Genomic DNA, 27,309 nt, shown 5'->3' on the forward strand with positions numbered 1-27,309 from the left:
TACAAATAGTACAAATATTGTATACTTTTTCTATGCATTTCTCCTGAAATGTCATTTGTAAATCATCATCATTATCAATGTAATTTGTAAATCTGCAGTAGACCTCCCCAGAGGAGCTAAAAAAGCAGCCATATTTTGCCCATATATGGAATCCTGGACCAAAGCTATTTTCTCTATAGGACTTTTTCTGTAGGAATAATCACACCTCTCTGTCTGTAATGAAGTAGCCTGAAATACTGATGTTTTGCATTGCATATTTTTTTTTAGAGAAGATGGACAAAACAGTTGTCTCCTTTATTTAAGTGGTCCAGTATCAGGATCAAATGGGAAATCTTGTAACCACCAAACCCATTTATACTCCCCTGAAAGCAAGTTATATCAGAATACTAAATCTTTTGAAGGGAAGCCCATAAAAAAGTATTTTCTTCCCCCTCCCTCCCTCCCTCCCTCCCTCTCTTTCATCTCCCTCCGTTTTTTTCTCATTTTTCCCCCAATGCTCTTGTCTGTTCCCCTTATCCCTTTCTCTTCCTCCCACACTCTCTTCTCCTCTGATCATACAGAAGTCATTTTGCATGCACGGATTTGTAGCAGGGCCACTCTGGGCTCTCTGCCCATTGGCTAACACAGTGGTTCTCAAACTTTTTCTTTCATTCCCCACTTTGATCAAGGGGGCATTCTCGAGCCCCACCCGTCCCTCATCGCTCTAAGAAAGTGGTAGGTCAAGCTTAAGATTGTCAAATTTATTTATTCTAAATATATCCTCTTCAACAGAGTTAAAATCAACTGGTGCTGCAGATATAATACAATACATAAAACACATATTTCTGTTTTCCAGCAACATATTAGGAAGCATAGGCCATTTTACAGCATTGTACAATATATTCAATGAAATACCAACATGCTGCATTAAATGGATCCATAATCCAGTCATACTGAGCACTGCTGGTTGGGAAATATTTTTGAAATAAACTTTGCAGGGATGTGATGTAGGCCTACTGTTTAATACATGGGATCACAAGAGTGGCTCCCAATCAGACCTTTCAGCGATTTCGCTCAGAAATCTCAAAGGCATAATACTGTCGCGATCGAGGCGCCTGTCCCATTCTCAAGTTTTTTTGGTGAATGCAGTAATCTTATTTGCTAGGTGAGGTAGGTGCTTGTCTTTGCCTTGTAACTGGACATTTAACTCAAATGTATCGCTAAGATATATCAAATATATCGCTAAGATAGGCCATCTTCGTCAAGAAATGTTCATTAGTGAACGTGTTTGCAGATTCAAACATGCGCTCTTCCTCCAAGAAGATGCGACTCGGAGCTCAAACACGCGCGACAGCACTTTACCTCGGGAAAGTCACCTTGCCTCGCTGTGAAACAGTACAGCATTTTGGTCAGCTACCATCTCTTCGCAAAGTGCGGAGAATAGACACGCTTTTAAGGGCCGCGTTTTGATCAAATTCACCACTCTCACAACAACGTTCAAAATCTCATGTAGGTCGGGACTAACTAAGCTGCCTTGACACGAGCGCTTCCCTGTGAATAACACAGTGCGTCCATTGTGCATCCGGTGCTACCTGGGCCCAGGCTACAGATAAAAAAAATAAATAAAAAAACTCCTGTTTTTCACGTCAGTTCACCCACAGTTTGAGAAACGGTGGGCTAACAGATGTTTGGGGCAGAGCGTCCTTTTCTCTTTCTATCTTTATCTCTCTTTATCTCCTTATCTCTCTCCATCTTTATCTCGCTCTCTCTCTCTCTCCATCTCTCTATCTCTCTCCCTTTTCTGTCCCAGTCCTGTTTGAGTCCTCACCATGCACAGACACAAGCATGTGTAACCTGTCACTAAGGCCCCATCTTCACGATTTGTGTTCAGAAAGTTTCACGTCCAAACAGCGTCTTTTTCAGAAACATCCTTGTCCACACGGAAACACAAAAAATGTGTGAAAAGGCTGTAGTACATACATTGCTCAACCGACGGCCAAGCTGCAGGAGTTTTGGGCTATAAAGCCTTAACCACATACATTGCTCAACCAATGGCCTACCTGTAGGAGTTTTGGGCTATAAAGCCTTAACCGCATACACTGCTCAACCGATGGCCATGGATGTTGATTTATATTTAAAGGTATACTATGCAGGTTTAGGTATTTTTGGCGAGTTTAGAGCTCCCTCTAGAGCTTGGATGTATTTATGTGTCACTCTGCTATTCTAAATAGCAAATTTCTCACGACTTCTCCCCCCCCTGTACACAAAGCAAATGCTTTTGTTGTGGAGGTGAACAGGCAAAAATCTCCAAAGAGCTATATCTACTGACAAGGTAATGTTTCACAATTCTCCCGAGTTTTGGTGGGGCGCCGCTCTTGGAAGTTGCATGGCTGTTTTTTCTCGGTAGGGACCTGCTACGTCTATGCTGTATACAGGGTTCCTACGCAGTATGGAAAACCTGGAAAAGTACGGAATTTGATTTTAGTAATTTCCAGGTCTGGATAAGTATGGAAAAAAGAAACAAGGGTATGGAGAAATATTTGTGTTTCCAGACTATTGCATTTGCAGTACTAATCACTTCACTCGGGTCATAATGAACCATTCTTACTGTTGTGTAGCTTAACTGTCAGTCCCCATCATCAAGATACAACTATGATACAACTAAGATACACCTAAAAATGACCCAGCTAAATGGACTTATATTAAGTGTCATTTTTTAATTCACTTCAGTTGTCCATACCTTTGTTTTCACCGAGTTATCCCAAACCAGAAGAGGCCGCAATGTCGAGAATATGGTCAGAAAAATCTACCGAGAAGTTTGGAAATTTGAGTATGGAAAAAGTATGGAATTTTGAAATGGAAAATGTGTAGGAACCCTGTGTATAGCTATGCTAAGTGAACGATTCACCTATTACAAGGTCGTTTACCATCAAATTGGCTTCATAAAGGTGAAAATCTGCATATGTGCCTTTAAAGATGGATAAACTTCATGTAAAACAGATTATTCAACAATATTTACGTGGAGTAAATGTGAGCTCCTGTGAAATGTTATTCCTTGCTTTTTACTTTTCAAATTCCTTCCATTGGAACAACCAAACGCAGCACAAAAGTCCGGCATTTTTTCTGTTGCTCGCATCCATAGCTTATTTGGTCTGTGTCAGACAGTCTAAGGTGACGCATTTTCATCAGGACAAAGATGGCGGTGGCACACACATGCTGAGAAGCCAAAAGCGACATCTAGTAGTTATCTATGAGAAGAGACAACAACAGCTGGAGCATTCGTGTCAGACTGGCATTTTCAATTCAACTGTAAAACTAATATAGTTCATTTCAAGATCATGATTTGTGACCGCTATGCTTTGGTCGTTTTACGTATGGTATTAGGTCTGGTGTAGAGCAAGTTACACTGGGAAACTAACATTAGCTTGCCATGCTAGAGCTAGGGAACCCTGGCCTTGCAGTAATGGTAACTTAACCGGTGTGGTTCTAAGGTAGCTACAAGGGGTAATTTTAATATGACAAACTGACTGACAGACACAGACTGTTTGGGATGTCCTGCCATGTAGGTAAGGGGTGGAGCTGTGTCATCAGGACTGTGACAGCAGCGTTTTCAAAAAGTTGCGTTTTGCCTTTCCACACAGCAACGCCAGGGCAGTGTTTCAAAAAATTCCCACTCCGGAACCCGTTTTCAAAAAAGTTTGTTTTCAAACACCTAAAATGCTGTTGGCCGAAACTATACAAACTTGTGCATTCACCAAAATACCAGTCATTGTTTCTGAGTGGACGGGGCTTAAGTTTAAGGTTACCCCTAAGGACTGTTTCCTAAACTCAAGCTTTGAGCAATGCAAGAAAGGTTTGCAAAGCTAGATGTCAAAATTGTGCCACAATCATAAAGGCTTGGCCCCGGGCATGGCCCAGGGACTCAGTAGCGCCCCCTTAGGTCATTGATCCAGTGGTTGGCACATACTTTCAGCTAGACACACCAAATTTGGTAGGTGTGTGTATCTCCCCAAGATGAACAACTTTCGTAAGTACAATGCATTAGCCACACCCAACAGGAAGTGAGGTATTTGGGATTTTGTGCGGACTAAAATGTGATGAATTGTGATGCCAAAAGAGGTGCTTCCCATTGGTAAAAACACATGCAATTTGGCACACACATCAAGAGGTACCGTGAATACATAGGGGAAAAGCCATGGCACTGGGCTTGGCCCAGGAACTCTATAGCGCCCCCTTATATCACTGTGACTTGTGGTTGGCATATAGTTTTAGATACACACACCAAATTTGGTGAGTGTGTGTAACTCCCAAAAACAATCAACTTTGTATTAACATGCCATTAGCCACGCCCACAGGAAGTGAGGTAATTGGGATTTTGTGCGTTGTGGACATGACCAATTTTAATGTACTCATCCTAGACGGTTGATCCGATTCATGTGAAAGTCGGTATACATGATGCCAATATGCTTCTGATTCTAAATTGTGAAGCTTTTTTTGATATGTTGACGAAATGGCGAAACTATGAATTTTAATACCCTTCCACATAAACAATAAATGTGTCAATTCACCATGCATGGCTTGAAATGTTTTAAATTTCACAGGTTATTGAATATCATGGTAATGACAATATTCACAATCTCATAATCCATATTTGGCATAGCGCCACCCACTGGCAACAAAAAGAATGACAAGAACACTGATGCCACATGATAGATTTGAACATACTCCTCCTAGACGGTTTGTCAGATTCATGTGAAATTTGGCAAATATGATGGCAAGATGATGCTGATGTTAAATTGCGAAGGGATTTTTGATATGTTGTAATATGTCATGATTATAATATCTCACCATATAAACAGGAAATGTGTCATAAAGTCACAGTGCATTGAATGAATGATCTGAAACTTCTCAGGTTAATAGATATTATGATTATGATGATATCCAGACACCCAATGGGCCTGCCTGGTATAGCGCTACCACCTGGCCAAGCAGGAACATGTGCCAGAAATTGGCAATGCCTTTATTGATTGATCTGAAACTTTACAAAATATTAGATATCATTATTGTGACGATATTCACATGTGTAATTCACATGCCTAGCATAGTGCCACCATCTGGCTAAGCAGGAAATGTGCCAAACATGTTCAATGCTTTTGACTGATCTGAAATTTTGTGTGCCAGAAAATAAAATACAAAAACAAATAGCACACACATCAAATATGTACATTTCACAAACGGACCACGTCGGGGCCTTGTTGGATTCCGAAATGTCACTGGTTATGGCCCGCAGGTGCTCGGGCCCGCCATTGCCGCGTGCGGCTATATTAATAATCTTGTAATAATATTAGCAATTACAACGATAATTTCACCTTATTATATTTTGTTATATTTCGTTGGAGGGGTCATATGCAATTTGTCTGAAGGGTCCTTGAGTGGTTCTTGAAAATACCATAATACTGTATGTGTTATGCAATGGAATAACCTTTTCTACTCCTAGTAGCAGAGCCATTTTGTATTTGTGTGCATATGTGTGCAATGGAATGGCATTTTGACAGAGTTTTTTGTGTGTTTTTGTGTGTGTAGTGAACAGGCACTTGACAGTGATGGATGGCGTTGAGCTCCTCTACTCCTTCCAAACCCACCCTGCCCTCCTTCCCATCATACATCTTTTCCCTCAGAACACGCTGGTGTCGGGTCATACAAGCATCCCTGGGGTTGTGCAGCTGTCTGACAGCACAGGTACAAATACACACACTCTCTCTCTCTCTCTCTCTCTCTCTCTCTCTCTCTCTCTCTCTCTCTTTCTCTATTTCTCCCTCTCTCTCTCACACACACACATACTCACACACACACACATACTCACACACGCACGCACCCTCACACACGCACACACACACACACTCTTTCTCTATTTCTCCCTCTCTCACACACACACACACACACACACACACACATCTCTCTCTCACACTCACACACACACACATAGATAGAAGCATGCATGCTCACAAGCACAGGTTTCTCCCCTCATCCACCCCAGTGTAAATGTGGTGGTCTGTATGGGTGCTTCAGAGGTCCTGTTATAAATGTGATTATTGTGACAGGGAGGAGTTATGTAAGAGAACTCAGGAGGGGGAGGGAAGGGGGTGTCTGTTCCCCCACCATCACAGGCACATAACAGACCAGCTCTTTCACCATCACAAGCACATAACAGATCAGCTCTCTCACCATCACATGCACATAACAGATCAGCTCTCTCACCATCACATGCACATAACAGATCAGCTCTCTCACCATCACAGGCACTTTACAGATCAGCTCTCTCACCATCACAGGCACTTTACAGATCATCTCTCTCACCATCACAGGCACATAACAGATCAGCTCTCTCACCATCACATGCACATAACAGACCAGCTCTCTCACCATCACAGGCACTTTACAGATCAGCTCTCTCACCATCACAGGCACATAACAGACCAGCTCTCTCTATCATAAGGACATAACAGACCAGCTCTCTCACCATCACAAGGACATAACAGACCAGCTCTCTCTATCATAAGGACATAACAGATCAACTCTTTCACCGTCACAGGGACATAACAATGCAAGCCTCTCAATGTGTGTCCGGTGGTGCTGTTTCATTACTCCCTTGCGTGGTCAGACTGGAGAATGGGGCAGCAGGTAGGAAGCAGAACTAGGTGGTGCCTGGACTGATCTGTGTCAGGATAAGGGCTGGTAGCAGACTTCTTTCACGGACCTTTCTTCTGCGTTGGTGTTTTCATTGTCAGACACCAGAGATGCAGTTGCCATGGTGACAGCTGGAGATCCATTGACACAAATGCAGACTAGATGGAAACAAGTGTATGGGGATTTTATGTAATGCTATAGACTCTTTCAATAGCATAAGTAAACATGTGCATTTCTATTGCATTCCCCTTGGCACAGAAAACAACACTGAACTATGGATACTTTGGGACTAACAAAAAGGTTTTGAAGTTGACATTTCATAGAGCAGTACGAGTTAAGTTTGATTCATTTTCATTTCAAAATATCTGTGTTGGTTTTGAACGTTTCAGCCGGAAACCCTATGAACAGATTGAAAGGGTCCTGTGTGTTTTGCCCATTGTGTTGGCCCCTGGGGAATCCCTGCTGCTTCAGTTCTAAAGTCTCCTCACCCATGAGAAACGACATGCTCAGAGACACTCGGCCAAATGTACAGCAGCACTTCCATATTAGCACCCTTTATAGTCTTCAGTGCATGTATGGATGAACAGACCGCTCGTGACTAAAACCATATGGAGCGCAGAATGAGAAGTTGTGTGTCCTCGTTTATGCACATGCATCCATTGGAAATGTGTGATGCATAATTCTGTGAAATGTGTAAGAAGCGACTTGTTTATGTATTTTGTTTGTGAGCAGATTTCAGTTAGATGTGTGAATAGGAGAACCTTCAAGATGTAGTGGAATCAGCACTCCGAGCACCAGGTCTGCTCACTTGTACAATTCTATAATGTACTCTCACTTTTATGCCTTTTAATGCATTTTACTTTTTCATGTCATCCTCTTCCCTATGTGATGTAGTATTGCTACACTATTGAATTTGTTTACTGTAGTTGCATACTGCATGTAGCATAGTAGTGTATACTCATGCGTGTGTGTGTGTGTGTGTGTGTGTGTGTGTGTGTGTGTGTGTATAGTATAGAAGTGTGTATATATACTCTTTTGATCCCTTGAGGGAAATTTGGTCTCTGCATTTATCCCAATCCATGAATTAGTGAAACACACACAGCACACAGTGTACACACAGTGAGGTGAAACACACACTAACCCCGGCGCAGTGAGCTGCCTGCATCAACAGCGGCGCTCGAGGAGCAGTGAGGGGTTAGGTGCCTTGCTCAAGGGCACTTCAGCCTTGCCTACTGGTCCGGGTTCGACCGGCAACCCTCCGGTTACAGGTCCGAAGTGCTAACCAGTAGGTTACGGCTGCTCCTAAAAGAGTAGGTGTGTGTGTGTGTGTGTGTGTGTTCATGTTGACAGTAGAGGCTAAGGACTACAGTGGAAGCTGTAAAAAATGAATGAAGACATTGAATTATAGATGCTTGCGAAGTTTTGATATCCCGATCTTGAGAAGGGTGCTGTCTAGGGCTGTGTTTGGAGATTTGAGATTTATTCAAATCTTTTATTCAACGTCTTGTCTGATTCCTTGCTAAATATTGGATTGCAGTGATGGTTATTCCAAAGCAGTATTAAAACCCTCAAATGTCTGCAGTTAATGTGGTGACATTAAAGGCAGGCCTTGAGTCCTGGAGCTGGAGTAGTAGTGTGTTTCAGTTTCAAGTGTTCATTAAAAGAGCAGGATGCAGGGTGTGGGAATTGAAGAGTTATTCCAAACATATGTCGCCCATGTGAAAAAGCAATTGCCCCACTAAATGAATAAGTGATTGTGCCACCCTTGGCTGCAGCAACTGCAATTTAACGTTTGTGATGAGTTTTTTTACATCGCTGTGGAGCAATATTAGTCTGCTCGTCTTTGCAGAATTGTTTTAAATCAACAACATTGGACGGTGAACTGCCCATTTCAGCTGTCTTTCCACAGCCTCCTACTTGAATTCAAGTCAGGACTTTGAATAGGCCACCCCAAAACTTAATTTTATTTCTCTCGAGGCGTTTTACAATGTGACAAAAAAACATCCATAATCCCACCCCGACATTCTGTCGCACCCGACGTGAGGAAAACAAAAGTAATAAACAGACATTTAATACAGACAAAGAAACATTTATTTTGCTTGTGTGCTGTGGATCATGCTGCATAACCTGACTGCTCTTGAGCTTTAGGACATGAACTGATGTCTCGACATCCTTCTTTGTGTGTGTGCAAAATTGTTAACTGTTAACTGCTGTGTGTGTGTGTGTGTGTGTGTGTGTCTGTCTGTCTGTCTGTCTGTGGCAACAATTGCCACCAACTTACCACAAGTCTATCTATCTAATCTATCTATCGTCCTGTAGTACCCTATATCCGTTGTGTGTGTGTCAGTGAAGGTGTGTTTGTTCCTCAGACTGGCTGCGTAAGCCCCGTGTGCTGAAGAGTGTGTCCTGCACGCTGGACAGGCTGGTGCTGGTGCTGTCCCCCTCTCTGGAGCGCTTTGAGCAAGACCTGCTGCACCTGCTCACAGTTGACAGTCATAACACGGTGAGTCGTCTCTCGCACACAATATATCTCTGTGTGTGTCCTTGTGCATGTAGAAGAGTGTCTGCACATTTGTGTGTGTGTGCGTGTGTGTGTATTTGTACCTGTATACCCCATGGCCTGTTTTGTGACCAGTGAAATTTAAAGAGAATCTGTGAATTAAGACTTGATGTCAAAGTGTCCAGTCATAATACAAAATGCAGCTATAATGCCGGCTATCCCTTAAGAGAACATTTGTGTTCTGACGGTGAATCAACCAAAAGGGCGCAACGTCCCCTGAAGTGATGACTGAAAGCTTGCTGTGCAGAGGAAACCTTTAGTCATCAGTAGTATCCCTTTATGTTGTTTTGGCCTCCATGTCCAACAAGGCGAAATGACACCAAAGGAGGTGCAATCGGGAAGACAGCAGAGTGTAAAGGAGATGGTATAGTCCTCCGCTGTGCAATCGGGAAGACAGCAGAGTGTAAAGGAGATGGTATAGTCCTCCGCTGTGCAATCGGGAAGACAGCAGAGTGTAAAGGAGATGGTATAGTCCTCCGCTGTGCAATCGGGAAGACAGCAGAGTGTAAAGGAGATGGTATAGTCCTCCGCTGTGCCTTCCTGTTGTCTAGTGCCACGGCCCTACAGATCGTACCTTCCTGTTCTCCAGTGCTGTGGCCCTACAAATCGTACCTTCCTGTTCTCCTGTGCTGTGGCCCTACAGATCGTACCTTCCTGTTCACTAGTGCCGCGGCAATACAGATCGTACCTTTCTGTTCTCCAGTGCTGTGGCCCTACAGATCGTACCTTCCTGTTCACTAGTGCCGCGGCAACACAGATCGTACCTTTCTGTTCTCCAGTGCTGTGGCCCTACAGATCGTACCTTCCTGTTCACTAGTGCCGCGGCAATACAAATCGTACCTTCCTGTTCTCCAGTGCTGTGGCCCTACAGATCGTACCTTCCTGTTCACTAGTGCCGCGGCAATACAGATCGTACCTTTCTGTTCTCCAGTGCTGTGGCCCTACAGATCGTACCTTCCTGTTCTCTAGTGCCGCGGCAATACAGACCGTACCTTCCTGTTCTCCAGTGCTGTGGCCCTACTGACCGTACCTTCCGTAGGAAAGGAACCGTAGGAAAGCTCCAGTTAGACTCTGCTGCTCCAGTCATACTCTGCTGCTCTGCTCCTTCAGCTGCAGTGCCCAGAGTGCTCAGTGTGGCACTCTGAATAAATGAATGACAGTTTCAACAGCATTGCGAATTTAGAATGTGCCAGAGTGTGCTATGCTCTGCTATGCTCGGTAGTGGCATATTGCTGAGGTCAGGATCCGCCAAAGGGTTTCCTGCCCGGGGGGTTTTGTGCCCACATCCAGAGGCAATTGCCATATTGTTCACATATCAGGTCAGACATGTTGTTTTTTTTAACTACATTTGTTGCATTTCACATCTAAAAAATTCGTACTCAACATTGGACTTGTGGCCTTAGCAGTACACCTGCCAAATGAGAAGTTGGTCGAACAAATCGGTTCAAAGATATGCAAAGAACAGGCATGCTCACTAGCATACAGACATTCCTTGCTGTATAGATAGATGTTGGCGTAGTGTAAAAAAACACACGCATACAGACAACCGGCACTTTGTATGGACTGCACGTACAAGCTAACCTGACTCTCGCCAGATGAATTTCGTTCCTCCTAGCTCCACTCATCCATCTGGGATCGATCCATTGGAGTGGTGCTTCAGAAGGCTGGGCCTTAACAAAAAATCCTTGCATATGATTGGATAAGCCACTTGTCCGTCATCTATTGACGTGCTACTTCAACCACTCACATCGAAGCCAACCCGCCCTGCGTCCTGATTGGCTCTACCATACAATCTCGTGCCGAAATCACTCTCAACGGAACCGATCCCAGATGGATGTGAGTGGAGCTAGGTGGAAAGAAATTCATCTGGCGAGAGTCAGGTTACGTACAAGCCCCCTTTTAGGGGAAATATGACCGTTTTGATTGAATGGAAACCTATGGAGCTGCATTGAAGTGAGGAGTGAAAAGAGCTTGTACTTACTAAATCTTTGATCAAACATGAATAAAAGGCACAAAATAAGGTTGGTGTGAGAGTCATCTGTGTTCATGGGATTAAGGTGACCATTACATTCTTATTTTTTGCTATTTTCCAGTTTACTGGAAAATGGAACAGGAGTGTCACGAACGATTAGTCACAGTCATGCTGCCTGTGGCTGCCTGTATAACTAAGTTCGGCAAGCTTAACTTTATATGTCATAACGTCAACTAAACATACTGTAAGTCAACCCTTAATTCTATCACTTGAAATAAGAACATATTTCCTACAACTAGGTGAGATAATTGACCATATTATACTAAAGTTCCACAGTTAGCTATCTAGCAAGCTAACATTTTACATTGGATATTATGGTAAGTGTTAGCTACGGGCTAAATTTGTCCTCAACATTGGGGTATTGGAAACTAATTAGGTTGGTAATGTACATAGGTTCGACATGAGTCAGTTACATTTCTTCATAACCGTTGTGTTAGTAAAACGATTGAATGTCCTGTGAATTAATAACTAGAAGTAATGTGTGACTACTAGCTGTCTTTCCCACTGGAATCAATTAAATAATGCTAACTTGTCTTCCCCTAAAAAGGGGCGTGAATCTGTTCAAATGCATTCTATGACGTTGCGCCGGTTGTGAGAATGCACACTTACACCCTCTCTCTCATGCACACACTTTAGCTGGCATGTGTGTAGCAGCCTCGCAAGGTGCCTGGCTGCTGTGACGTGTGTGAGGTGATAATTTGCTCCTGATTGATGCAATGTCTGTAGTGAAACCAGGGAACAGGCTGTGACCTTTTAGGTGTCACTGCTGATAAAGCCATCTTTGAGGTGATGCTGACGTGTTTGTGTGCATGTGTGAGTGAGTGTGGGTGTTTCTCTCTCCTGTGTGTATGTGAGTGAGTGTGGGTGTTTCTTTTTTTTGTGTGTGAGTGTGTGTGTGTGTTTGAGTGAGTGTGGGTGTTTCTTTTTTGTTTGGTGTGTGTGTGTGTGTGCGTGTGTGTGTGAGAGAGGCCATATTATATACAAGCCATAGGCGTGGTGTGTGTAACAGGCCGGAGTGGTATGTGGATGTGTGGGATGTGTAACAGGATGGATCCCCCCACCCTACACACAGCCCTGACTCAGTTGGGCAGCTTTATCACCCTACACTACGGTGGGTTGGAGCTAAATGTTCAGTCGCTGCACTTCCTCATTATTGTCATTTTTCCGCAGGCGTTTTCTCGTGGCCCATTTGTCACCACTCCCTTCCATTTCATCTAGTCAGAAGGAAGTTCATTTCGTGCTCATCAAATTTTAATTGAAGTTAACATTTTGTGTGGGATATTAGTGCTCGGTGCTGCGCCGGGCCTGATTGTAATTCAGAGCTGTCACACTAACTCACGAGTGGATGCCTGAATGCGTCTTTTCTTCTGGTAAATTGAAGTCCGAAGCATCTAATGAGTTATTGATCCAGATTGATAATGTTGTTGATGTAGCCTATATTGTGGTTAGATCAATGAGACGGTCATTTCATTCAGGGCTATGCAACTTTGTTTTGGATTTCTGTGTGCTGTAGAGCATTTTGCTGCTCAGAATGGCCCTTTAGGTTTATGTGGGTCGTTGGATGCAATTCTTCATATTGTATAAACTTTATACATGACCTTATTCTATCTTACGACTTCAAAGAGAGAAAGGGGGAGAGAGTGAGACAGAAAAAGAAAGAGAGAAAACAATATCTTCTCTCTACTGGTGTGTTGTTTCAACTCACTTCTCTCTGTTGCTGTTCAGAGCCTAGCAGCCTATCTCTTGATCTCGTACAGAAATGGTTCATCTCTAGTCTTAACAACATTGAAACGTGTATTGTTTGGTGTTAGGCTAGTGCTCTTTGACCTGTGGTTTACCATAACTGTTATTCCTGTGAAACAGAGTGAGTGAATTCCCAAATGGAACAGGATGGTTGGTGGTTAATAGTCGTCCTGCATTTCTCCGTGCGTAATGTGCGCGAACAGCTGAATGCAGAACTGAGCCCGCTGGCCCAGCGTGTGTGTGGAGTAATGGGCCTCGCTGCTGGAAGTGGGCTATCAGTGCTGCTGCCGCCGCCGCCGCCGCCAGGGTGATGAATTGAAGTGGTTGCATCAGCATGAGGAGGCGTGTGTTTTCATTCCTCTCTCTGAGCTGCAGGAGAAGCTCATCTATTACCACTCCTCCTCAGCACGCCCTCTCTCGGGGTGAAACCATGGTTACGGCTCCCAGGGACCGGCCACTTGTTAAGGATCTGTAAATCAAATGATGAGACAGGGAGAGCAGGGGAAAAGAGAAAAAATGGCCATCCAACTTCTGTGTGTAAGGGAGAGTGTGTGTGTCTGTGTGTGTGTGTGTGTGTGTGAGAGAGAGAGAGTGTGTGTTTGAGTGTCAGTGTGTTTGACAGTGGTGTGCGTGAGTGTCAGTGGTGTGAGTGAGTGTGTGTGTCTGAGTGACAGTGGAGTGTGTGAGTGTCAGTGGTGTACATAAGTGAGTGAGTGGGTGAGTGTGTGTGTGGTGTGTGTGAGGGTCAGTCGTGTTTGTTTGTGTGAGTGTCAATGGTGTGGGTGTGTGTGTGTGTTTGTGAGTGTGGTGTGTGTGTGTGAGTGTGGTCAGGCAGGGCCTCTCTCTCTCTCTCTCTCTCTCTCTCTCTCTCTCTCTCTCTCTCTCTCTCTCTCTTTTTCTCTCTGTGTGAGCGTGCGGCTCTGACCCCACACGGCAGCTCAGCAGGAACCCTTCAACAGAGCTGGGGTGCCGCACAGCATGGCTGCAGCTGATTCATGCGCACTGGAGTCCTCCCAGCTTCCCACACACACACACACACACACACACACACACACACACACACACACACACACACACACATACATACATATATACATACATACAAACACACCTACACACACACCGCGCACAGACACACACACACACACACACACACACACACACACACACAAAGCCTCCAAACGCCATTGATATGGTAATGGGGCAGCACTGGCCGTGGGAGGATGCAGAGGGGAATCATAAGAAAGAGACCGAGATAGAGACGGTGCTGAGAGAAGATAGAGATAGAGAGATTGGAGAAAAGAGATAGAGAGAGAGAGCAAGAGAGGGGGGAGGAAAGAGAGAGAGATTGGAGGAAAGAGAGATAGAGAGATAGGAAGAAATAGAAAGAGAGAATAAGAGAAATAGGAGGAAAGGGAAGATAGGAAAGAGAACGAGAGATAGAAGGAGAGAGAGTGCTGAGAGAAGATCAAGGGAGAAAGACTACAGAGAGAGAGAGCAGTGGGAACATAGAAGAAGGAGAGAGTGAGGGATAGAGAGTGTGCAGAGAAAATAGAATGAGGTAAGAGAGTGCAGAGGGAGTAGAGAGAGAAAAATAGAGGGAGGAAAGAAGGAGAGAGGCCAGAGAGAAGATGATTGAGCGTATGACCATGGTCACTAATGCAGATGTGTAGATCTTGTGGATGGAATTTTCACTCTGGAAGAGAGCGGAATAATGAAAATATATATTTAGATAGATAGATAGATAGATAGATAGATAGATAGATAGATAGATAGATTAGGTTCGTACCTTAGGTTCGTACAAACCTCCCAGGTGATCCATCCTGAGTTGAACCAGACAAGGCCTGAAGCGTTGGGAAATAAGAGGGGAAGGGCTGAATGAATGAAGAGTTCCCTTCAGTATCTAGACCAAGCAGTCAGACACAGCACCCCCACTCACTGTAGCAGGAGGGGCTGTGAAACCTAGTGGCATTGCTCACCTCTGTTCTCTCTCTCTCTCCCTCCCTCACTCTGCCTCTCCCCTCAGCAGCACCGGACGCAGGAGTGGCTGTGAAACCTAGTAGCAGCCTAGTGTGTGTGTGGTGTGTGTGAGTGTCAGTGGTGTGTGAGTGTGTGATATATCAATCACCTGGCGCTTACCTCTGCGCTCTTTCTCTCTCTCGCTCTCTCGCTCTGCCTCTCCCCTCAGCAGCATCGGACGCAGGAGGGCCCGACCCTAGTTGTCCAGGAGAGGAGGCTCCACGTGGGCGTCCACAACGGCTGGACCTTCCTGGAGGGGCCGCAGGTGCTGGTCCTGGAGCTTGAGTCAGCGGGGGGACCCCGTGGTCGCAGCGGCAGCTTCAGGCAGACCTCTGGGGGAGGCCTCAGGTGTGTGGCCCCGATAAGCCAACTGTTCCCACCTCACAGCCTCGACTGACAGTCCCCTGGGTGTGTCCCACACAGTCAGAGGTCACTGCTGACCTCAGTAAGCACAGAAAAGCTCTTAGCCCCTGGGACTCCTAGACAGCAGCTCTGTGAACTCGCACAACTTCCGACTGAAGTTTGTAGTAGGGCTATCGCCTAAATTAGGGCTGTCACCTGATGTCACCTAAAGTCAATGCCATAATTAAAGGACTTTCAATAGAAAATTCGAAAACCAAGATGTTTTTAATATTTCAAAATAATATTTGATTGATGAACCTTACAAGTGTGTAGATTTGAACAGAGTCTGGTTTGGTTCTTACCAGGAGCTTTTACTGCCAAAAATATCTGATTTTGTTTACCGTGCTCTGAGTTTGGTCATGGGCTGTTGGGTGCCCTATTTCCACACACTCACTTGGCACAGCAACGGTTAGACCGAGAATTCTTGTCGCAAAATCAAAATTCCACTGAGCTCCAAGCAGTTTTGTACACGCAGCCTTACAACATTGTTTACAGCTCTACGAGTCACTGTAATTTTTACACAAAATTACACAATGTAATTTTTGGTACAGATATCATTTAGATACCCTAATGGGGTGGGTGCTTGCGTTTCTTTAGGAATCTACTGTCTTGGTTTGTATAGAAATGAATATTAAGTGACACATACACGTAAAAAGGCGAAAATAGGGCACTTGCGGAAATAGATCACTTTCTGATAGTAGACTGAAGTTAGTAGTAGGGCTAAGGTTATATATCTTGGTTAACTGCACTTCTCCTTGCTGCAGACTGAAGTTGTATGGTGCCCTAATGGACCAATCTTGGATCTCTAAGAATAACTCCATCGTGTCATTAGTCTGGTAACTCTTTCGTGACTGGTAACTCCATCGTGTCATTAGTCTGGTTACTCCATCGTGTCATTAGTCTGGTTATTCCATCGTGTCATTAGTCTGGTAACTCCATCGTGTCATTAGTCTGGTTACTCCATCGTGTCATTAGTCTGGTAACTCCATCGTGTCATTAGTCTGGTTACTCCATTGTGTCATTAGTCTGGTTATTCCATCGTGTCAGTTGTAATAGTTATAGGCAAGTTCCGACACAGATTCAGTGCAAGGAAAGTAGAATTATTAATATAGAGCATCCAGGACAGAAATGAATCCTTTGGAGTCATTTGTTTTCACACTGCTTTAAAATCAACATGGAAACTATGAACAATATTGCTCAGGTGAAGCAATCTGTACATTGAACACATTTATATTTCTTATCTTATGAGGACAATTAAAGACCCGAAGCTATACATCTTTGGGCCAGCATCCTTTTCATTTTCCCCTTATCTAATAAAACATAAATGATTTTTAACCAATCCTCCGAACCATAAACCAACCTTTGCATCTCTGGCTCCTTATCATACAACATATGCCACTAACCTACCCTCTACCCCACCCCCCCACAACCGCAAACTCTCGTTCCAGTTGCTTATCTAACCAAACGCAGAGTAAAACAGCAGTGGCATGACCTAGCCTTGAACCATTATCATTTCCATCTCCCTGATCATCTCTTTATCTAATAACACACGCCACTATCCACTTTCCCATGCACTGCCCCTCCCCTGCTCAACACCGCTCTTATCAAATGCACGCAGGAGAAGGGGATTTGAAGGTTGGCCTGCCACAGCAGTGCCTGCAGTAACATGCGAATGGGAACCTTCTAATCAAGCAGCCTGGCTCTCGCCACGTCCCTGTGCGACGACGACTTTATGAGAATGAGGCAATGAAAACCGGATCACCTGTGCAAATGGACAACTGATAGGCACATTTCAAGGTTGACTTGACGCTGTTTGTTTCCTATTATGGAATTTCTTTTATGTGGTAGACCAAAGAATATTTATAGAAGCTTATAAAAATGTTTCCATTGTAGCCTGCCTTTCCCAGTAGCATTCTGGTGATTCTATCACTGTAACTAATAGAGAATAATATTGTCATTTTTTTTGCGAGCCCAGGGCTCCCTTGAAAGAGAGATGTTATATCTCATTGGGACTCACCTGGTAAAATAAAGGATAAATAAAATAACTAAATAAATAAACAATGGCCATTGCACTACAGCTCTTTTGAGAAGCACAACCCAGATTCACAAGTGTTCTAGGTTCTAGTGAAACACCTCTGTGTAACTTCACCCACCTGGCTTAAGAGTTGAGCTGTGATTAACCCGCTGAGTGACTGTAGATCCTCTGCGGCTCTCAGGTGGAAAGTTAGAGTGCCTGGCGTGTCTGAGCTCAGGAGCTGTGGAGTGAATGTAGGTATAACTCTGACTGACTCCACAATTACTGCTCAGTGGCTTTGAAATGTTTTCCTCCATGAGCCAATGCTGAGCAATGGCAGCCCTGTCTGCTGGACGGAGTGAGTAGAGCGATGGCTTTTAATTGGTGTTAATTCTTGACATCTGTGCACAGCAGGAACGCTGTCAGCGTGACAACAGCCATCACTGAATGTGGCATTCAGGAGAAGCTGGGCCGCTCTCAAATAACAGGCACCCAGCCAAGTGTGGAGCTGTGAACAAATTGAGAGTGAGAACACCTCACACATTTTTTGAGAAGTAGGACTAAATTTTTAGTAAATATAAAAAATGTATTTTTAATGCTTAGGAAGAAAAAAAAACACTTGCTATACTGCTTTAATAGTTTGGTTTGTACATTATCACTTTCTGGACATTGGTGTTGCCTATTTAGCTTAACGTTAAACTAAAAAAAATGTTTTCTCTATGATTGTTTTAACCTGCCTTTACCTGTTTACAATGTAAAGGGTTATTGAGTACTTAGAAAAGTGCTCTAAAAATGTATCATTATTATTATGTTTAGTATCTCTCTCGGCGTTGGTGTTGCCTATTTAGCATAGTGTTATTTCTCTCTGGGCATTGGTGTCGCCTATTTAGCATAACATTATCTCTCTCTGGGTGTTGGGTGTTGCCTATTTTCTGGTTGTATGCTCGGATCGATTACTGTAACGCCATTACCTTTGAATCTTCAGTTATTTCTCTTTCCTCTCAGATGCCGTTCCTAGAACGCGTTCCTAGATCTTAGTCAGTTAGTCTTCCCAGGCACACATCCCGCTCTTTCCTGTGATGGGATCTTGAGGATTGAGACGATAAAGACATACAGTGGAAAGATTGGTCGACTATACAACATGACAGTATGAGATTGATCATACATTGCAAAGATTGGTCGATCAATGGATCGGTCAGTCTGTGAGGAGGGTGTACTTGGTTGCTCTTTTTATAATGTTATGTCCCTCTGTTCTGCCCCTCTCTCTTTCCTCATTCAGTTCATCCTCTCCTGTGTTGGCGTTGAGGGGTGGCGTGGAGATGGAGATGGTTGCCCATCCAGCGTTTGCCCTCGTCTTCCAGCTGGAGTACGTCTTCTCCCTGACCGCCTCTGAGGGGAAGGTAAGGAATGGAGGAGGGGATGGATGGTGGGATAGAGAGATAGCGAGGTGGAGGAGTAGAGGGATAGAGGGATAGCGAGGTGGAGGAGTAGAGGGATAGAGAGATAGCGAGGTGGAGGAGTAGAGGGATAGAGAGATAGTGAGGTGGAGGAGTAGAGGGATAGAGGGAAAGCGAGGTGGAGGAGTGCAAGGATACCAGGGTTGGTGGAGGGATAGAGAGATGGAGGAGTAGAGGGATAGAGGGCCAGAGGGATGGATGGATTGAGGGATAAAGATGAAAGGTTGGAGAGATAGTGAGATGGCTGGTTAGAGAGATGGAGGAGTGGAATGATAGTGGTATGGAGGGATAGAGAGACAGAGCAGTAGAGAGAAAGATAGAGGGAGAGAGAGGTGGAGGGATAGTGGTATGGAGGAATAGAGAGACAGAGCAGTAGAGAGAAAGATAGAGGGAGAGAGAGGTGGAGGGATAGTGGTATGGAGGAATAGAGAGACAGAAGTGGAGAGATTGAAGGATAGAGGGATAGAGAAGTTGTATGGAGGATGGAAGAATAGAGAGGGGGAGAAATAGAGGGATGGAAGGATAGAGAGATATATGAGTGGAGGGATAGTGGGATAAAGAAATGGAGGAGTGTGGAAGGATAAAGGATCAGATGGATGGATTGCGAGATAGAGATAGTTGTGGGAAGATAGAGGTAAAGGGTTTGTTGCTGCAGACAATTGATACTTTTGAACTGTATTCTTCACCATAGATGAGTGTGGCAAGGCTGTATCTCCATCACATTATCAAACATGGCTATTGCATATTGTGCAACCCTAGGGTGCACCCCTCCTCCACTGGGCTTAAATGTGAAGGGGGGGGGGGGGTAGATTTACACCATTTCACATTAATAAAAAAAGAGAAGAAAGAAAAAAAAATGCTCAGGAGCTTCCCTCTTACATTTTCTAAAGCAATTGTCAACATCAAGTGGCGAGAAATGGCTGCAGTATGAGTTCCATCATCCCTTCTCCGGACCACTCATTCAAACACTTGAGATAAATATATCAGATATCTCAATCAGTTTTGTTTTTGTGTGGGCTTACTGGGCTTACTCTACTTAGCCACGGCTGCGGCAATGCCTCCTTGTGGGCAGGTTAAAGAGGCACCAATTAACAACCGCAACTAAACAAACAAATATCAAAGCATCCCCTTCATGAGCCTCTACAGTACACACACACACACACACACACACACACACACACACACACAGACACACACACACACACACACACTCAGGTGGTTATGCAGGAGCGCACCGGGGGAGGAGTTGAGGTTTACTGAAACATTCAAACTTGCAGGCAGACTTGGAAGAGTCTTTTTAGCGCCGTGTTGGTGAGTGTTAAGATGACTGCTGAAGATCCAGAGGTGTGTGGACAGCACCCTTCACACACACACACACACACACACACACACACACACACAAACACACACACACCAGTATGTCTGTGTCGTGGTGTTAAAGAGAAGAAAGAGTGCTGTGCATTCATATTTTATGAAATGTGTGATTTTCAGTGTGTTTGGAGAAGAGCCTGTGTGTGTGAGAGAGAGAGAGATAGAGTAAGTAAAATGAGAGAGAGATCGATATAGGAAAATTACCTATCGGTCCACTGAGACGGCAGGAGTTTGACCTGAAGATCGAAAAAAAAAAAAACCAGATATTTATGGCCTTTATGACTATGTCTAGCAGGGTCTAGCAAGGATTGTGACTCTAAAACCTCACAATGAGCTCCGTTATTAAAACAGCTGGAACAATTTTTTGTCTGGCATTGTTTCTCACTAGAAGATAGGAGCAGGGTGATTGAAATTGAGTGATTGAAGCAGGGAGAGAAACTGAGCTATAGATTAAGTGTGTTCATCATGGGGCATAGAAGCTTCAACTCCATACGCTGTAGAACAGCGTGGTTTAGCGGCTCATCTGTTTGTCAAGTCAAGTCAAGTTTATTTATATAGCGCATTTCATACACAGAGGTCATTCAATGTGCTTTACATAAACAAAACCAAACAATAATAACAATTAAAAGTATAGAAGGGCAATATAGGCAAAGAATAGTTCAAAAGGTAAAGATCATAATAAAAAGAAAACATAAGGTAAAACACAAGGTAAAATAATTTAAAAATAGAGAATGATTAAAAAGACAAAATAAAAGACACACGGTAGAATAATTTTCAAGACAGATTCAGAAATTATAACTCAGTGCAGTTAGCAGAAAGCATCTGAAGCGTCATCTAGCATAATCGAAAAATTGGTTCCAGAGCTGAGCGCGCCAGCAGCCAAAAGCTGCTTCACCATGTTTAGTTCTAACAGCAGGTTTTACTAACAGTTTTTTCTCCTGAGACCTGAGAGGTCTGGAGGGTGTGTACTGCTGAAGCATGTCTGAGAGGTATTTAGGTCCTGCTCCATTTAGTGATATATAAACAAGCAGTAGTGCTTTAAAGTCAATTCTGTGACTTACTGGAAGCCAGTGCAGGCACCTAAGAATTGGAGTAGTGTGGTCAGTTCTTTTAGTTTTTGTGAGAACCCTAGCTGCTGCATTTTGTATCACCTGAAGTCTGTGTTTGTGGTTCTTGGTAATACGCAACTTAAACTTGTCTCTGATGTGGCCTGTGAGGACTGGGGATCTGTGTTCCGTGAGAGGTGGCTGTAGATTGGATGAGGAGTAGTGCTTCCTGTGTACACTAGGTGGTGCTGTTGATTGAGCAGAAGGTTTGTCATTCTCGATGGCAGAGCTCAGTCTGTCATTTATAAGATCATACACACCAGTGTGTTGCAAGGTAATGCATTGAGGTGAGGTTTGGGCTCATTTTGGAAACTGTGCTTTTTGTCTGTTGTCTGTCTCTATCTCTGTGTCCATGTTTCTTTTCTGTTTCTTTTAGCCCACCCTTCTTTCTCAGTCTCTCTCAATCTTTCTCTGTCTCTGTGAAATTAAAATTTAAATATGAAACTGACTGCTAGCTGCTCACCAGCAGGTGGTGGCTCCCACTCCCAAAGCAGTGGAATGCTCCCCGCGAATTCATGGTTCTGTTACTTTTTCTGGTACTATCTAAATGAAGATTTTAAAACCCATATATCCACCACATTCACATCACAGGGGTGTTCAGGGGAGCGCAAGAAGGCCCTTGATCTTTGGTCACAAGGTTTTGGATATCTGCCTTGCCCCATTATGACACACTGCACACCTTAGGAATAAGCAGAGGGTTGTGGTTAGGGTGGGGATGAGCATAGGGGTTAGGGTGGGGATGAGCATAGGGGTTGGTGTTAGGGTGGGGATGAGAATAGGGGTTGGTGTTGGGGTGGGGATGAACATAAGGGTTGGGGTTAGGGTGGGGATGACCATAAGGGTTGGTGTTAGAGTGGGGATGAGCATAAAGGTTAGGGTGGGGATGAGCATAGGGGTTGGTGTTAGGGTGGGGATGAGCATAAGGGTTGGGGTTAGAGTGAGGATGAGCATAGGGGTTGGTGTTAGAGTGGGGATGAGCATAATGAGCACTACATCCTCGCCGCACCCGACCGGTAGCGCTACAATGTGACGTCAAAATGACGTAGATCTCTCTGGCGCGCCAGGATTTTGGCCGGGTACCACACGGTAGCGCACCACTCTATTTTTTCAGCTGAGCGCGACAAACCGGAAACCGGAAAATGGACTAGTTCAAGGGCAAACGAGAGTTGCAGTGTTTTGTTACAGTAGTGAAGTAAGGGATAATGGACGACACGGTGGTCTGTTCACAGAAGTTAATGCCACTTGCGTTGTGTTCATTTCCTGTTACAATTTAAATGTTTTAATCGCTAAAACTGTCTTGTTTGTAGAACTAATTTCTCAACTTGCAGGACAAACTGCTGTTACTAGTTCTAAATGGATGGTTGCTACGGCCAAAAGCCAGTCGTTAGTTCTATCTCTCCCGTTGTCAAGCGGGCGTATCCCAAGATTCTGATGAACTTTAGCTTTGAAACATCGCTATTTTACTTAGCCTGCTGTCACCCATCTAGCTAAAAGCCACCTCCATCATATGCTACACTGTTGCCATGTTCTGAACGTCTGCATTCTCGCATTTTACAGCTCGGATGCAACGTGACAGTTCATTTAAACTTCACAACGAGTTCGGCGAATTAATATACAAGTGTGATACGGCCAACAAAATGGATCTACTTCATAGGTGTACAAATAACATATGGTTAATGGTCGTTCTAAATTACGTAGGACAATGGGAAATTCAACCAAGCAGTGGAATAATTTTTAATAGTTTACTGGATAAGACAAAGTTAACAAAGTTACCAGAGAGAGTTGCAGCACATGGAATTAAGAGGAAAGAATAGAAACGATTTATTTTCAAACAAAGGATATCTACTAAGACCTGAACAAAATCTCTTTCCACTTTAGGAAATTACACAAACTTAGCCAGCTGCTAGCTAGCTAGCCAGCTAACTAAAATGTTTAAATTATAAAAATTTCCCTCGGGATGACTAAAGTATCTATCTATATATCCATCTATCTATCTACCTGCACACACCTTGGAAACTAGATGATAATGATGATGGTAGTTGTGAATAGCAGAAACCAAAGTCTGAAGTACCATCACAGAGGCTAGCTAGTGTTTCTTACTGCAGCTTCTTTTACTGTGTAACGTAGTTAGCATTAGCCTTTTCACAACAGCGACACCTCTGTTCAGGAGAAGACAGCAAGTAGTGTCGCGACCGCCACGCGCGAGTATAAATAGGAATGGCGCTCCTGTGACGTCACATCGTCGTGCTACCGGTCGGGAGTGGCGAGTATGTTGAGCGCTTAAGGGTTGGGGTTAGAGTGAGGATGAGCAGGGGTGCCTTAATACCACCTGAGGCCCCTGGGCTATATGTTTTTAAGGCCCCCCCTTAAAGACCCCCCCCAAACCGCAAATACTAATTATGATACCCGGCCCACGATCTGACCCGCCTATTTACATAACATGCGCTTTTGGTTGATATAGCCTAACATGCAGTGTAGCCTATCATTATTGAGCCTATGTAAAACATTTACATAAACAGGAACAGAAAGCCCTTAATCACGTCAGCCTACCCATGACATCGCTTATCAAAAAGGTTAGCCTACTGCACGAAAACAACAGCGTTGAACTTTTACAACACTAGGCTAAGTTAAAAGATGGGTTACACATATGGACGTTTAAACGCTTTTCAAAAGTGCATGTGTTTGTCGTGTCGGGGGGTTCCCCAGGAGGTTTTTTGAAATTCTGTCTACTTAACACACCATTCTAACACAGATTGGGAGGGACGGAAATACTTTTAGCCTACAGAACAAGCAGCTGGCTCACGTGACGTGAACATTGGCTACCTTATGCATTATCACTACTCTACATGGAGACATATCTCACGTTAACCATCAGAAAAACATAACATAGGATATTATTTGTGTGAATATGGGTTAGCACAAACTTAGCTTTTGGTGAACGGAGATGCAGATCACTAATTCATTTCTTTGCGCAACAGCCCATGTTCTGCGTTCACTCCAGTGAGACAAGTGAAATAGGCCTACATGTTTTTAAAGCCGTTTCATTGTCAGGCTATTTGCTACGATATTTATCTGCTATGCCTTCTGTTTTCATGGACAGTTACAGGAATCCACGTCATTCGTTTATCGTTGCTTCAATCCAACCCACGTTATCTCCAGAGTTTGTAAATTTGTCAGTCAGTTTCAGCCTCTCCTGTAGCTCCTCTACTACACCCTTTGGGATTTATTAAGTTTTGTTACATTTTGTTACACTTTAGAAGAGAAGACAAAGGGGGCCTCTGCATCGATGTCATTGTAGAGCAGTGCAATGTGCTCAATTATGTAGGCTAGCTCCAGAGTAGGCTAATGACTGACGCCGCGAATACGGACACGGCCGTTTATTATTATTGATTGATTATCATTATTATTATTAAGTTCAGCCCAGGTAAGCCCCTGCATTAAGGCGCCAGTGAGGATGAGCATAGGGGTTGGTGTTAGGGTGGGGTTGAGCATTTGGGTTGGTGTTAGAATAGAATCATTTGATTTCATTAGACATATACAGTATATTAGAGATAAAAGCCATGTCAGGGATAAACAATAAAGTCAAGAGATTTATTTCCATATTGTCCCTGTTGTTGAAAGGCAAGAGTGACGCCAAGCCGCAATTAATTGTAAGTAAACAAAAAGACTGTAAAAAACACAAAATAGTAATGATGATACATAGTTAAATAGATGCAAATCAAGTCAAAAGCCTTAATGGCAGAATCTAAACATCCCACTAACAACCCTAACCCTAACCCACTGCTCTACTTATTTGCTTCTCTATAGAATGTCGAGTTAAACAAAAGCTTGATGACTGGCATTCTGTACTGATGATGTTTGTGATTGGGCAGAATGACTCTGTCAGCTGTTGTTGACTGAGTGTTTCTTTGAGAGGACCATTTGTCTTTCATCTGTTGTCATGGCAGTGGATAATGATAGTGTGCTCACAAACATCTTTCCAGGCCAGTAATTAGGCAGGAGGTTTGGGGCCAGGGGCAACAACTGTTGGGAATGCTGACAGTAGGCAGAGGCTACTGCTGACAGGAGTGACACACAGCCCTCTTGCCTGATTGGGTTTCTGTCAGCATCGTAGATCCCAAAGAGCATACCGCCCCCTCAGCGAGCCATCTCTAAAACCTCCTTACAAACTAACGAACAGTGTTGGAGACGGAGGCTCCCATGCTGTCATCACAATTGATCTGCACTCGATTGCTCTTCCTTACCGACCAGCTGTTTTTGTCTCGGTAGACTGAAATTGAACTTTACGGTCTGAAACTGAATTGTGAGAACTGAATGTGAAAGTGCAAAGAGCAACATTTTCAGTGAGGATAATTTATGAGTTCAATTTCAAAATCTTATATTCAATTTCAAGTTGACAGGGATTCAGTTTTAATCTAATGAATTCAATTTCAGCATATACTATTCAGATTCGGTTTCTCAATACAATTGCTCAAATTCAGCAATTCAAATGCAAATACAACATATTCAAATTTGGTTTGAGGCGACACAAGTTTAACTCCATACTTCCCTTTGTTAAGCGAACTTTGTGAAATATGTATTATTATTAGTATTATTATTATTATTATTATTATTATTGTAGTATTAGTATTATTGTTATTGATCATACTTATGACAACATGACTAATAATAATAGCAATAATAATGGTTGGATTAGCAGTAGTTGACACGTATCTCTGATATATGTCTTGAGCGTAGGCTGCGTAGTTATCTTAGAAACACAATCGAATGACATGGCATGTGAAGCTACACAGAAAACAGAGGAACATTCTCAAACATTCTCAGACAGTGTATTTTGCTTTAATTGGATGTCAGTCAGGGAGAGTGCGGATGAGGGATTTCTGTATTTTCTGACTTGTTGTGAGAAGATGTACACACCATGACACCTTTAATGATAAGAGAAAAAACAAAAAACAAAACAAAGCAAAAACTACAAACAAACAACGTCTCCATCGAGATGCTCATTAGCAGTTTTTGGCCAGCCCTTCCTCTCTCCCTTCGGCAGTCAGCGCTGTGTATTTGTTTTTATTTATCTTATCTCCTGCGCATGCCATGCATTATTATACTTCTGTCCAGCACTCACATTTATTTCATTATTAGTGGAACTGGAAAATGCCATAGAAATCTTAAAGAAATATTAATTATTTTTCGTTCAGAAGCTTTATGAAAAGGTGATGTCTCTGGTCATCTCTTCCTGTGTTACTGTTGGTGAATATGCCCCTTTTCAACTGGGACTTTTAGAGCAGGTACACTGCCTGGCCAAAAAAAAAAAAGGTCACCACATGGATTTAAACTGAGCAAATAGGTAAGAGTCTCGCTGTTGAGGCAATGCTATGACCTGGGGTTGCTGCAGTTGGTCAGGTCTAGGTTCAGCAACGTTATGTGCCCAAAGGATGAGGTCAGCTGACTGTCTGAATATACTGAATGACCAAGTGATTCCATCGGTGGATTTTTTCCTTCCCTGATGGCACTGGCATATTCCAAGATGACAATGCCAGGATTTAACGGGCTCTAATTGTGAGAGAGTGGTTCAGGGAGCATGAGACATCATTTTTACACATAGATTGGCCACCACAGAGTCCAGACCTTTAAAAAAAAAGCTAAAGGCGGTCTAGCGAAATATTGGAGTGTGTGACCTTTTTTTAAGCCAGGCAGTGTACTGTATCTCTCCGTATGTTACTTTTGGTGTTGAGGTCCCTTTTAAACTGGGAATGTTAGGGCAGATACAGTATCTTTCCCTGTGTTACTGTTGATGTGGATGCTCCTCTTAAACTGGGAATGTTAGGGCAGATATCTCTCTGTGTGTTACTGTTGGTGTACATGCCCCTTTTAAACTGGGAACGTTAGGGCAGATATCTCTCAGTATGTTACTTTTGGTGTTGAGGTCCCTTTTAAACTGG

At 43.5% G+C, this 27,309-nt stretch overlaps 1 protein-coding gene across 1 annotated transcript in view; it reads left to right on the forward strand.

Annotated features, from left to right (window-relative positions):
* LOC125293927 (nephrocystin-4-like) overlaps nucleotides 1–27,309 on the forward strand; it is an 89,808-nt gene that overhangs the window by 21,629 nt on the left and 40,870 nt on the right. Inside the window, 4 exon segments of the mRNA XM_048242176.1 lie at nucleotides 5,563–5,718; nucleotides 9,036–9,169; nucleotides 15,190–15,368; nucleotides 18,716–18,836. Of these exon segments, the coding sequence (XP_048098133.1) occupies nucleotides 5,563–5,718; nucleotides 9,036–9,169; nucleotides 15,190–15,368; nucleotides 18,716–18,836 (590 nt within the window).

The sequence above is a fragment of the Alosa alosa genome, chromosome 4 (genome assembly GCF_017589495.1).
Source record: "Alosa alosa isolate M-15738 ecotype Scorff River chromosome 4, AALO_Geno_1.1, whole genome shotgun sequence".
In the NCBI taxonomy this organism is placed as follows: domain Eukaryota; kingdom Metazoa; phylum Chordata; class Actinopteri; order Clupeiformes; family Clupeidae; genus Alosa; species Alosa alosa.